General features: G+C 51.2%; 4 protein-coding genes across 4 annotated transcripts; 2 read left to right on the plus strand and 2 right to left on the minus strand.

Moving 5' to 3' along the window:
* The first annotated feature begins 2,751 nt into the window (after positions 1 to 2,751).
* On the plus strand, positions 2,752 to 5,267 carry BJX67DRAFT_184741 (putative mucin). Its single transcript, XM_071025235.1, has 4 exons — positions 2,752 to 3,668; positions 3,719 to 3,992; positions 4,055 to 4,566; positions 4,621 to 5,267. The coding sequence occupies exons 1-4, from the start codon at positions 3,195 to 3,197 to the stop codon at positions 5,179 to 5,181; spliced, it is 1,821 nt and encodes a 606-aa protein (XP_070884395.1). The 5' UTR covers positions 2,752 to 3,194; the 3' UTR covers positions 5,182 to 5,267.
* Positions 5,268 to 5,873: 606 nt separating this feature from the next.
* Positions 5,874 to 7,041, plus strand: BJX67DRAFT_373270 (mitochondrial 54S ribosomal protein uL15m; the record flags this gene model as incomplete). The annotated part of the gene is made up of 2 exons (XM_071031373.1): positions 5,874 to 6,202; positions 6,294 to 7,041. The coding sequence occupies 2 exons, from the start codon at positions 5,874 to 5,876 to the stop codon at positions 7,039 to 7,041; spliced, it is 1,077 nt and encodes a 358-aa protein (XP_070884396.1).
* A 274-nt stretch (positions 7,042 to 7,315) lies between these two features.
* On the minus strand, positions 7,316 to 9,929 carry BJX67DRAFT_184636 (serine/threonine-protein kinase). Its single transcript, XM_071025234.1, has one exon. The coding sequence runs from the start codon at positions 9,510 to 9,512 to the stop codon at positions 7,590 to 7,592; it is 1,923 nt and encodes a 640-aa protein (XP_070884397.1). The 5' UTR covers positions 9,513 to 9,929; the 3' UTR covers positions 7,316 to 7,589.
* Positions 9,930 to 9,944: 15 nt separating this feature from the next.
* BJX67DRAFT_358844 (uncharacterized protein) lies at positions 9,945 to 11,313 on the minus strand. Its single transcript, XM_071029597.1, has 2 exons — positions 10,477 to 11,313; positions 9,945 to 10,455 (listed from the first exon to the last, which is right to left on the minus strand). The coding sequence occupies exons 1-2, from the start codon at positions 10,594 to 10,596 to the stop codon at positions 10,078 to 10,080; spliced, it is 498 nt and encodes a 165-aa protein (XP_070884398.1). The 5' UTR covers positions 10,597 to 11,313; the 3' UTR covers positions 9,945 to 10,077.
* Positions 11,314 to 12,471: the final 1,158 nt, after the last annotated feature.

The following is a 12,471-nucleotide window of genomic DNA, read 5'->3' on the forward strand; positions in this document are numbered from 1 at the left end:
TTTCTGCACCTGCCGGGGAGAAGATTGATGAGAGCAGATGATGGACTTGAGCCGGAAGGCACAACTCCTCCGCCCGAAACAGTTGGCAGGGCGTTATCCACTCATCAGCATGACGACTGCGTGCTCGGGATGGAGCTGTCTCCACTAGCTCCTCTGAGACTACTCTTTTGTTTCTTTCAGCGCCAGCAGAAATACGGAAGCGGGGGTTGAAGGCTGTCTGGACCACTGTGAACGATGCGATGGAACGAAGAGTGTCGTTGATGATGAGACAAATGGCCCTGACGAAGGACAAGACGAGTGGATGGAACCTCTCCTTTTCTTAGGCTAAACCGAAAACGGTCACGATTCGACATATCCAACAGATTCTGGATGCAGCTGTTGATGTGCTGTTGGACGGAAAACCAAAATTAGTCGACATCTGCACCTCCGTGGATCGTCGGCTCTTCTGTGACAAGAACACAATAAAATTCCTCGGTGGTTGCTGTTCGACTGGGGTTTTTCTGACTGGCTTGACCACAAAGAACTGGATCGGGCGAGGATGGGGTCGATGCGTCCGTCGGGCTGGCGGAAAAGGATGCTCAGAAAAGAATTTGTTGGCTCGGATGACACACAGAACAGCGGCTTGAGAACAGCGTGGTGAGAGTTTGTTGGTGTGGGTATTGGAAACCTCGCCTCAAATTTCAGGTCAAAGGTCATACTTTGGTATTATTACACAAACTCCAGATCGATCACTTCGTGTTCGTCGTCAGTTTGCCTCGAATCTTCGCCTGGAATTCAAGAGCGCCAAGGCTGGAACGCCAGACCTGTGCTGAGCAATTGGATGACTGGCTGTCTGGTTTGCTGACGCATGCAAAAGGTTGTCTCTCATGTTGAGGCGCTCGAGCACAGATGATTCGTGCATCTGCCTATGCTGTGTGGAGTTCCAGTCACAGCCCGGTACTCCCATACATTGCGAACAAACATGAAGACGAGACACAATTTCAAATTCTTGGTCTCACACTGAAGAGGCGAAGAGGGATTCGGGATGTGAGTTCCCATCTGATTTTCCCTGGCTGCTGGGGTGGATGATGTCCTCGAAATTTCCAAGGTTGCAGGTGGACTACTACTCCACCTGAAGTTAGCGCGGTCGTTTCCCCTCACTGTCCAACCGCCTATTTTCTGCCGCTGCCGCCGTCCAGCCTTCTGCTCCACTATTGACTGACCGAGGGGAATTACAAAATTTACGGTACGGGCAGCCATCATTGACGAATTCAGAACGCCCCACGCACTCCAACCTTGTGGACTCGTTGCACTAAAGAGTATGGGCTGACCTCATCTGAAGTACCGCGAGGTAACCATGTATCAGTCCGTATTCCGAGCCAACCACCGTGACACTGGCAACGCCCAGCCGTAAAGTAACCTGTTGCCTTCTTGGTCATCGCGGCAGTGTCTGGAAGCATCCCACTGGGCACTCGTGATCTGATTCGCATGATAACAAGAAGACGATGATTTGTTTCCTTCATACCAGGCGAGGGAAAGCATGCCGGCATTCCTCTCTGGCGTGCTGGTGATCAACCACACCACACTCCCAAAATGCACGCACCTCCGTCAAATAATGTCGAGCAATAATGCCCCAGCCCCTTGGGTGTGCCCGGCTCGCCCCCCTTCCTCACACCGCCCGTCCTCCGAAGGCGAGACGAACCACGATGAGTCTTTCAGGCGGCACACCACACCATGGGCGTCGCAATGTTGACGCTAAGCTTGGGATTTCTATTGGATCCAAGATGGGTCTGACGGAGTCTGTTCGCCTGTCGAGCACGATGACTCTCTTCCTCTTCCTTCCCCCGTCCCTTTGACCATTCTCACGACTGACTTACCAACCCCCTTGGTTCTTTGGTTTGGTGCAGGCGCTGGTGGATGGAGGCGCCTCTTTTCCACCTTTGGCTGATGCTGAGACTAGTCTGGTGCAACTTGTGAGCCCTTGAGTCCTGGCCTTTCAAATTGTCACCACCCTGTTGCATGCATCCACTTGTTCCTTTCTTTTCCACCATCCCCGCCGCTCTGACATCAACCGGGATTCCAACCTCAAGTTGATTTTTCTTTTGAATTTTTTTTTTTTTCTTTTTTCCGCTTCCCTTCCCTCCTTCCTCCTAAGACAGAAACAGAGACACCGAAGCCGGAACCGAACCCCAAACGAGTCCAGAAAGGAGGATCGACCCTTTGGACCTGCGTCCAGCTCAAACTCTGTGAATGGTCACAGCAACACAGCGCTCTTTCCGGATGGAACTGAAGCTCATTGACCCGAGTCCTTTGAGCGGAGCTTTTCATGATGGAGAGTCGTTATTTGCTCCCTGAAGAATGATGTCTTGACTTCATCTTCCCTTCTTCTTGTTTCCCAAACACTTTTGGTTTCTTTCACCTTAATTTCAAGTCCTTTTTTGCCTTTTCAGGAAGCTCTTCCGTGATTTTCGACGGCCCTTCTCTCGACTTTCCGATTTCTTCCTGACTTTTATTCAATTTTCAAACTCGGGCCCGATGGATCTTGCTTTTCAATGCTGGGACCATTTCTTTTCCAAACTTTCCATCCAATTTGCCGTTCCATGATTTATTAATTTTTATTTCCTGACCTTCTCACTTACCCCTTTTGAAATGGTATCGTCTTTTTGACTGGAGCTATAACTGGATAGAGTCCGAGCTCGCATCTTTGGATGGTCGTTGTTGATGATTTCGGCACAACCTCGCCTTCCATATCCTTCTCTTTCTATATGTCATGACTGCCTGAGAGTCTCGTAGACTCTGCGACCGATCGTCTCTCTGTCCTGGACTGACTGACCGGACTCTTCACCCCTTCAGCGTGCCTTCATTCCATTGACAGGACATAGCCAACAACCACATTCACTTCACTGGAGCCCCTCCATTACTTCTCTGCGACAACACTTTGCCCACTAACAATAACCATAAATTTCGTTTGTGAGCTTTCTTGTGTCGCCCTGTTCCATTTCATGACAGTGCCCTGGTCATAACATCGTTCGATACTGCCGAATCCCACCTTCTATCACGGCCTGCAGAGATCCAAGTGGATATTGAAGAACACATTGAACCCGCGCAACTATCTACCTCAATGGGACTTTCATGACGTTTGAGCATTTGCGGAGCCCGTTCTTCCCTTTTCGTTTTTTGGCCCAAGGTCATCCTGGGCCATACTACCTTACCATATGTCTCTCCCGGTGATCTCTACGAATTCACATCTTTCTGCCCCTCCAATTACCCCGACGATTCTCTACGACTCCCGTACAGTCGGTTCAATCAGCGCCACAAAGCAACAACTTCCGAACACTTCGGAACTCCCTGATCTTCCGTGGACTGTTCCCTTTCGGGACGGTCTCCCAACTCCTCCAAGCGACATGAACAGCGTGGTGTACGGCAATGTTCCCTCTTATGGGGCCAAGTCCGAAGGATACGCAGTGCCAGTCTACGGCAAAGCTCCTGCTTATTCGCGGGTGAACACCAACTTCGTCAACAGGATGGTACAAAAGACCCACTCGCAGCTACAACCACCGAGCAAGGACCCCCCGACGTTGGAGACGGACGACCAGGCTAGAGACAGGGACGGTTTGACGCCATCATACCTACAGGTACCGTCCTCGGTCAACAATGGCAAAGGAAATCTACCGGATTTCGCTGCTCAGGTATGGCTTCTCGGCGTGTTTAGAGCGCCAGTGAACTGACCCATCCTTAGATGACTTGCCTGTTTTGGTTCGAGAGCTCGGCAAAATTAAAGGCGGTTGAGGAATGCTCGAGCCACGGTGCCTCCCTGTCTCCTGAAGCGATTCCTTCGATTGGATTCCAGAAATGGGTAACCAGTATTCTATCCACTACTCAAGTTAGCCAAAACGTCATTCTACTTGCGCTCCTCTTCATCTATCGGCTGAAGAAGTTCAATCCTGGAGTACGTGGGAAAAAGGGTAGTGAGTATAGGCTGATGACGATTGCTCTTATGCTGGGAAATAAATGTGAGTTTTCTCCACTCGTTGGGCCTTATCTGTAAGAGTCTTGTGCTGATGGCGCTTTCCAGTCCTCGACGACAACACCTACACGAATAAGACTTGGGCAGAGGTCTCCAGAATCTCAGTTCAGGAAATCCATGTCATGGAGGTAGAGTTTCTGAGCAATCTTCGATATAACCTCTACGCATCCAAGAAAGAGTGGGCGCAGTGGCACGTCAAACTAGGGCTCTTTGCAGATTTCTTCATGAATGCACCTCTTGCTTCAGAGGATGGCGATGTTCTCCATACACCTCCAGTGCTTCGTCTCTCGCCAAGCTTTGGACCGACGACACGCACGCAGCTGTCACCAATCTCGGCTCGGTTGCCCTCCCCTTCGATTGAGACTCTACACCCACAAATGTGGGCATCGATGAACGGACCATCATACGCTCCCGCTTCACAAGTTGCGAACGATTTGTCTCAAGTGGACTCTCGAAAACGGCGTTACGAAGAAGCCGCCGAAGAGCAGCATCCGACGAAGAAGATTGCCATACCGGGTGTCATTTCGATGCCTTCATCCACTCTGACTGCTTCAGCTCAGGTTAGTGTGCCGACTTTGCCACCAATGATAGCACCAACATCTGCACCACCACAGCAGAGTGTCCCTGGGCCTGTTACCCGGCGGCCTCACACCTTCGCCCCAAGCGTCCCGGCATCCATCCCTCAACTCGCTACCACACCCAATCGGCCATCTATGCCTCCTGTCTACAATCCCAGCACCTGGGCACCGCAGAATCCAGTGTCTACTGCCACTCAGCCCGTCACAAACGGCGTACCCACACCAACAATCTCACTGCCTGATCCGTCAAGGCGCCACAACAGCCCGTTTCCCGCGACCTCGGCCACAATCTCCCCAGCAGTCTCCGCATATGCAGCACATACTCCTCAAACCCATCTCTCGCCGTCCTTCTTCCTGGCAAATAGGAACTCTCCATACCGTCCCGTGCGGAGTGTCAACACCTTGCTGATACCACCGCCACCGGCTTCTCTCGAACAACAGCGCACCATCCCCTTCGACCACATGCACTATCAGCCGCTAGGGAAATCCGTTACAGAACGCAAAACGGGACTCTTGCCTTACCACCACCATGAGGCCTGGCCACATGGAACTTACATTCCTCCAAACTTCTTCCCTACCCCGCATTATGCCCCTTAAATCAGCCTGATTTTATGCCTCTGCTTATGAGTCACGACCCTGCATCTATTCCTGACACCCCTGCCCCATATCTCCCCTTAGTATTTCCGCTCATTATTTCACCTTGTATTGTATGCTTCCACTTTACTCTTATCCCGACTTTGCATTGATTTCGGCGTTTTAGCATCATATATGGGCTATCATATGAGAAACTCTGTGTGCATTTGTTCAGGGGATTGGGAGGTGATTTGTTTCTGTCTCGACTACCGCATGAACGGCGTTCTTTGTTTTGTTCCTCATCCCATCCGTGAGATGGTATCCAGCCATCATACTTGCATCATGTGTGGTTTGGACAGCCCGCATGGCTACATAGATAATGCAAGAACAATTCAGAGCATACTTAGTTTCAGACTCTTGACTGCTGCACCTATTCCTCCCAGGCCAGTCCTTGAAGCAGCTTTCCTAGATGCAAAACCGTAGATTTTAGTTGGCATACTTGGAATATTTCGCATATTTGCCTTCCTGCCTTGGACAAATTCTCAAAGCACTCTCTGTCCACCAAGGTCAAATTTTCCGCAACCTTCGGGGTTGCTCCCATTCTCACGACCGGCCCGATATTTATCCGACAATCCTCAGGCGTCAAACCACCAAAAAAGATCCTGTCACTTTCCCAGCCAAACCAACCCAACCATCACCACTAAACGAACTCAACCATGCCTCCGAGGCTCCAGATCCTCCCCCTCCCCCTCCAGAGGGGCCTATACCGATCAGCACCCTCAAGACCGTCGCCATTGTCACTACTCCCGGCCCTCCAACAGCCGTCCGGACAGTCTCAAAGTGCACACATCCTAGCCTCCCTCTCCGATACACCAGGTGCATACAACAAGCGCATCCGACGGGGTCGTGGTCCCGCATCGGGGAAGGGTAAGACCTCCGGACGCGGTCATAAGGGTCAGAAGCAGCACGGAAAGGTTCCGGCGGGGTTTAATGGTGGACAGACGCCGGAGATCGTGGTCCACGGGGAGAGGGGGTTTAATAATGTGTATGTCCTCACCTTTTCGCTCCTTATATCTCATTGGAAATTTTTAGATAAATTTAGTTCAATTGGCTGACTTGATTCTTTCCCCCTCAAGATTTGCGCTCGACCTCGCTACTACCAATCTCGACAGGATCCAAGAATGGATTGACCAGGGCCGTATCGATCCCACAAAACCGATTACAATCCGCGAACTCGCACAGTCGCGATGTATACACAATACCAAGGAGGGTGTGAAGCTACTTGCGAATGGTAACCGTCCAACCGCTGCGAAGTCAAAAACAAAGTCAAAAACCTCTACGCCAGGCCCAGACCCTCAATCTCAGTTTGAACCCGGAGAGGGTGAAGGCGAAGGTGAAGGCGACGTAAAGGCCTCCCTCAAGCAACCCGTCCACATCGTCGTCTCGCGCGCGTCCGCGTCCGCAATCGCGGCCGTTGAGGCAGCCGGAGGCTCTGTGACGACGAGATTCTACACGAGGGCGTCCATCGCGCGGATTATGAAACGCGAGACACATCCATTCCTCTCTTCTGCTTGGTGTGTGAATAGCGGAAGTCCCGGGTTACATGTTGCCGCTGGGCTCAATTTATCTGCTGAGGACGCGGAGGGGTCAGCCGAGCTCCAGGAGGAGGAGATTATGGCTGCGAATGGATTCAAGTACAGACTTCCTGATCCAACGAAGCGACGGGATATTGAGTATTATCGTGACCCTGCCCACAGGGGGTACTTGAGTCACTTGGTGAAGCCCCTCGAGGGACCCAGTTTGTTCTTTAGGTCGCCTGCTGAGAGACAGAGTACGGCGGGTGTGAAGAAGGAGAAGGTTCTGCCGGAGAATAGGCTCTGGTAAATTTAGTCGTGGATGTATATCTATCTCTGGGGCCGCCAGGGAATATTTGTATATTAGGTTAGATATCTGAGCATTTCTTGTATTAGATCGATATCTTTTCATCGTCACAGGTCTCGGAGTCTGCTTTTCACAAGCTGGTTTCAAAAGAGAGCAAATGGTGCCCATTCTACTGAAAACCCGGAGGATAACTAGTGAATATATACAAGGTAGATGATATCCCGCTCTTTAGAACATACAGACAACAAGAGTACAAGAAGCAAGGAGAAAGGCAGTGCAAACGAGAAGGAGCAACCTGGTATATAAGTACATGCGAGCAAAGAACTCATTCCAACCAAACAAACGCCTAGCTGACCATCATGGGATAGCGCCAATTCAAGTCCCAAAGAGGTGCGTGCGAATTTCCGACAAAAAAGAGGAGGGTATCAGAAAATACTAACTCCAAACACTAGCGCTCGTTCGTAGAGGGATGGCGTTATAGTTGCGGCTATGAAGGTTGATCAAATCGTAAAGTCGTTTCTTGTGTTTTCTTCGGTGAAGGAGGTCGGAAATCAAGCTGGGCTCCAGATAGGGTTCGATGGACTGTCATCGTTTTCGGCGAACTCCCGGAGCCACTGACAAGATAGGATATCGCGAACGGTCCAGCGCTTGCGATAGTCCATCTCTAAGCATCCCGCTATGAGTTCTAGGGCGCCGCGCCGTATTTCGGGGTCGCTTTCTCCTTTCAGGATGGCTTTTCTATTCCAGAGCCCACCGCGAATATTTGATATCAAACGGGGCTGGAACCGGTCTTGGAATGGCCGCGACCCCGCGAGAATGGTGTAGACGATGACACCAAATGCCCAGATGTCAACTGAGGGATCAATAATACCTGACTTGGACTCGAGCAGTTCTGGAGATGCGTATTCTAGGCTCCCTGCGATACTGGTGCTAGATTCAGAAGGACCAATGTTTCGGGGCGGGGGACGGTCTCCAGCATCGTCATACGGATTCGAGGGAGAATCCTCGCCGTCCGCATTGACCCACTCCGCCATCCCAAAGTCGCAAAGCACGAGATTCGACGTCTTCGTGCCATCGGGCAGCTCGACCGGGTCTAGAAGGCAATTCTCCAATTTGATATCTCTGTGCACGACACGAGCGTCTTCGTGTAAGTATCGTAGTGCGCAAGCGAGTTGGTAAGTATACTTTTTCGCAAGCTCGGCCCCGATGCCGTGACGATTCTGGCGAATGAGGTCAAATAGTGTTCCGCCTATTGCGAACTTCGTAAAGCAGAACGTAGCGTAATCTGTTTCGTATACAGCATCGAGCGACAGCACATTTGGGTGGTTGAGATACCGCCAAACACGAACTTCGTGGTCGAACTCGGCTTGCACCGCATCGTTTTCCCTTTCGGTTTTATCGGGGACTTGCTTTTTGACAATCTTCACTGCTAGTCTCCTAGTTTCGCCACCCTCCTCGACTTTATAAGCCTCCTTGACAACGCTGAAGCCCCCAGAGCCAATAATTTTCCCAAGAACATACTCAGTCCCAACCATTTGACCTTCATCATCGGGCTTGGGTGCTGGCTCTTCACGTGTATTCCACATGGAGAGAAACGCGCTTGCAGGAGACTTTCCGCTTGAGGTAGTCGATCGGCGGGAGTGGGAGCGCGTAGAACGATAGCGCCCTGGCTTGCTACTGAAAGGACCGGCAGAAGCCCCGGACCAGGAGCTGCGATCACCGGGTGACTCGTATGTCTGCTCTGGAGACGCTACGCAGATGGGAGAAAGCAAACCGTGTGAGGACTGCGGAGGAGTCTGTACTTCGTCCACAATAGGGGATGCGGTCGACACCGATGTGAGGGAGGTCGGACGGTCAATTACGGCTTCGCTCGGGCTCGTTGGGCGGTCATCGCGTGAATATGCGCTGGGAGTGCCTCGTTGAATATGATATCTTCTCGCACTAGAACTGAAGCCGAGCTGGCTAATACCTTGTGCAACATCGTCGTCGTCCTGCGGGAGTATGTTCCGGAGGCTCGATGTCTTAGGGGGCTGAAATCTCTGGGTGCGGTTCAACTTTTCGCTCTGGGACAATTGTATTTCCAAGGACCGCTGTTGTATGGTAACGGCGGGATCCGAGTCGAGGCGCGCCTGCTCCTCATGGAGGAAAGAGCCAAACGGCGAAGAGCTGATATCCTCTGGCTTGTGAGGTATCTCGGAGACTTGCGTTGTGCTATCATCATGGCGCGGGACAGAAATAGGAGGAGTCGAAGAATGTAGGCTACTCAAAACACTGCGTTCCTCATCAGTACCGCAACGGGGTGCGTCATGATCTTGAAAGATGTTGGTGCGGTCGCCCTCGTTACCAGCTCGATCATCAGCCACCTCCCCGTCTCCTGCACCCTCTCCATCCCGCCAGCGATTTTTCGAAGAATGATGGAAGGAAGTCTCGATCCTCAACCCTGCCGATCTGGCGCTTCTTTGCGCAGTTGCCATGCCCTCACGGAGAGCACGAAGAAGCTGCGAAGAAAGTAGGCGTGGGCATGAAGTGTGAAATTAGAGACGATAGATACAAGTTGATGAGACGCCCACGACTCGGGTAAGTTGAAGAGAGAAGAAGGTGTGGGTGTGAACAAACAGTGGCATACAAATCTGATGAACCATTCGAGGCGACCGATAAAGAAACTAAGCCTGAACGGTGATGGTGGCTGTAAAAAATGGAGTCGTGTGGAGGGTGAGTTTTTAATATCGGGGACGACTATTGGTGAAGATGCATCGAAGTCTTTTTTTGACGCAAATCGTGAAGGGGGGGAGGGGTGTGAAAGTCGATGGCATCGTGAGGTGCAACTCGAATCCAAAACCTTCGGGAGAAAACGGAGGTGACCTTTATAAAGAGGGGAAGTCGAAGTTAGTTACTTCATTCCCCATTAGTAATTCCGGTGTGTCTTGAGGTTGGCCAAGCCAACAGCGTCCATCGAGCTGCATCGGCGACAAGTTCATTATTTTTATTACATGACTCTATTATGGAGCCTATTCTGCTCCCGACTACCCCAGACGAATCCTACTGGTGGTCCCCCAAGAAGCTCGACGCACCTGACAAGGATAAGCGCATGGGTGTCGACGTCATTGAACCGCTCTGGTCTGCCGCGATGAGCGCTGCGAGGATGCTTGACCACCCCTGCTTTCCTCCACCCAACCAAATGCTGGGCCGGCTGCAGGTGCAGTGCAGCTCAAACCATCGGTCAGAGCGGGTTCGGACCCCTGACTTCTTTAAAATTAACGAGATCTCTCGGATCCAACCATTGTTGGCCCTTTTGCTGCGCTTTCGGACATTCTGTTTGCTGAAGTTGGGGCGGCACTGCTTGGTGTTTCTTTCTTTGTCGATCCTTCGATCTTGAATGTGGTCTGTGCGGCACATTGAATCAAGGGAGACATTCCTCTGTTCTCCGGAGTCATTCCTCTGTTCTCCGGAGTCATAATGACGCTGAGGTGGCGAAGGTATATGGAAACGGTTAGTACACCTGGTGCGGAGAATCCTCCATCCTGTTGTTAGTTTCTTTGTGTGACGACAGGCCCACATTTGTCTGTCAAAGGTGGATGGCGTCGCAACGACAACCTGACTTCAGCAGCGCATGGTATCCTGATTCTCCCCTCGATGATTGACCTTAAAAAGGACGGTTCCGATGAACAACCTCAACCTACTATCCGGGGGGCGAGTAACGTGACTTTCTGGTTGTCCTGGTACTGTCGAAGCAGACGAATCGTTCTTATCATGGACTATGTGAATGACATCTGAAGCCAAACTGTCTAACGACTGGAAGATAGTTGAACTCCACCGGTACTGGGCCTTGGATCTGGTCGAAAGCCCTAGCCGGACCCAAGGGGTAGAATGCCTTCATCCTGGGCCATCCAGAGCAGAGATCCTACTACCTAACCAGTTGGGCGTCTGGAAAAGCCGAATGTTTTCTGCCGGACTAATTTTCAGCGGTCTGATGTCATTGTTGACCCTGCTACATTGACGCTACTTTCTGCCCCAGAATGGCGAACCGCGCCGGATGAAGGATCCTTGGACATCTCGATCGTGTAAGTAGGCATGTTTCTGTCTCTTGGATGGATAGTGGTCTCCTACGAGCTTGGTGGTTGGAAACTTCTCATCCTGTGCAGAGGTTCCCAGAAAGATTATTATTATTGAAAATCCATAGGAGCTCCGGTGGGAATGGCCAAAATAACAAGCTGTGGGATGATAGAGTTGCTGTCGCCAATGTTATTTACCTTAGGCAGTGAATTATAATAGCCAGCTGCATTTAATCATTTATGGGGTCTGAAATGTGAAGGAAGTAAATTGAGGCTATGGAGGTTGGACGTCCACGATCCCGTCGCTGGGGATGATAAACTTGAAGAGTGCAGCAGATACATTCGGCGGAATTATTCGTCATTTCAGGAAACTTCTCCAGCAGTCGCCCTGGAGCTCTCTTTGCCGGGCTCCTGTTCGAAAGGTTTGATTGCTGTTAGGGTGAGGCATCCGAATATAGCGGATGTGGTCATAGCTGGAGCTTGGTACCTGTCACTCTCCCACAAAGCAGTGCTTACGATCTTCAGGAACGTCCTTTATCTCAAAAGACCCTTCAAGTCAAGCAACCATCCCGTATATCGCCAGATTCATTCCCCTGCATCTGCTAATATTGGCCCGGAAACATGGCTGTCTTGACGGTGGAAGCTGACAAGAATTCCTAATGCTATCAAGCGGAGGTCAAAAACCTAAACGAAGATGCTCGGAAGTTGCTGGAGAACTACAGCTGCTTCCAGCCCGAAGAAGTCTCGGCCAATTTCTTGACATTAAGCTTGGAACCGTTGCCCTCTTGCCTCCTTTCACCTTCGCCTCCGCTGTTTTGCCAGCGCGATGAAGCCTTCCGGACCTGCCACTGTCTCTGTATCAGCCAACTGCGCTTTCACTCGTTCCATCTGTCGCGCCGCCCACTTTATGAGCGCGTGCTAGAGCAATCCTGAAAGGGTCTTGCGGCCGGGTTTCGTGAAGTAGGCTGCTGCCTCGACAGGAGGACTTCTTAGCCAACCAAAATATTCCCGACAGCGATTTCTTTGGCCTCAAAGACCAATAACCGTTCATAAACCTCGGTATCAGTTGCTCCAGGATAGGGCCGTTCTAAGTGCAACCTTTGTCTTGGGAAATCTCGCTGCGTAAGACGGCAATGAGGCTGTGGCACAGGCACTCGGCGTGAAGATAGACATTGTTTCGCCAGCTTCCTTCTTTATGAGACGCAGCTAAAACCGACAACGAGGCCGGTGCGTTTTGTCTTGATTGAGTCGGTGCTATGATGGCCGCCAGCTGGATGGCCTCCTAGCAGGATAATACCACCTTACTGGCTTCAATGACAAGATGAACTGTCGGCATAATGTTGAGTCGATCAACGATATCTGACATAATGTTGGGCAGGCG

Source organism: Aspergillus lucknowensis (genome assembly GCF_044049455.1).
Source record: "Aspergillus lucknowensis strain CBS 449.75 chromosome Unknown BJX67scaffold_32, whole genome shotgun sequence".
NCBI classification, from domain to species: domain Eukaryota; kingdom Fungi; phylum Ascomycota; class Eurotiomycetes; order Eurotiales; family Aspergillaceae; genus Aspergillus; species Aspergillus lucknowensis.

Coding starts and splice junctions, on each gene's coding strand:
- BJX67DRAFT_184741 (XM_071025235.1), top strand. CDS start 3,195: ATGTCTCTCCCGGTGATCTCTACGAATTCACATCTTTCTGCCCCTCCA. Junction 3,669..3,718: donor TACCGGATTTCGCTGCTCAG/GTATGGCTTCTC, acceptor ACCCATCCTTAG/ATGACTTGCCTGTTTTGGTT. Junction 4,567..4,620: donor CTCTGACTGCTTCAGCTCAG/GTTAGTGTGCCG, acceptor GCACCACCACAG/CAGAGTGTCCCTGGGCCTGT.
- BJX67DRAFT_358844 (XM_071029597.1), bottom strand. CDS start 10,596: ATGTGGGCCTGTCGTCACACAAAGAAACTAACAACAGGATGGAGGATT.
- BJX67DRAFT_184636 (XM_071025234.1), bottom strand. CDS start 9,512: ATGGCAACTGCGCAAAGAAGCGCCAGATCGGCAGGGTTGAGGATCGAG.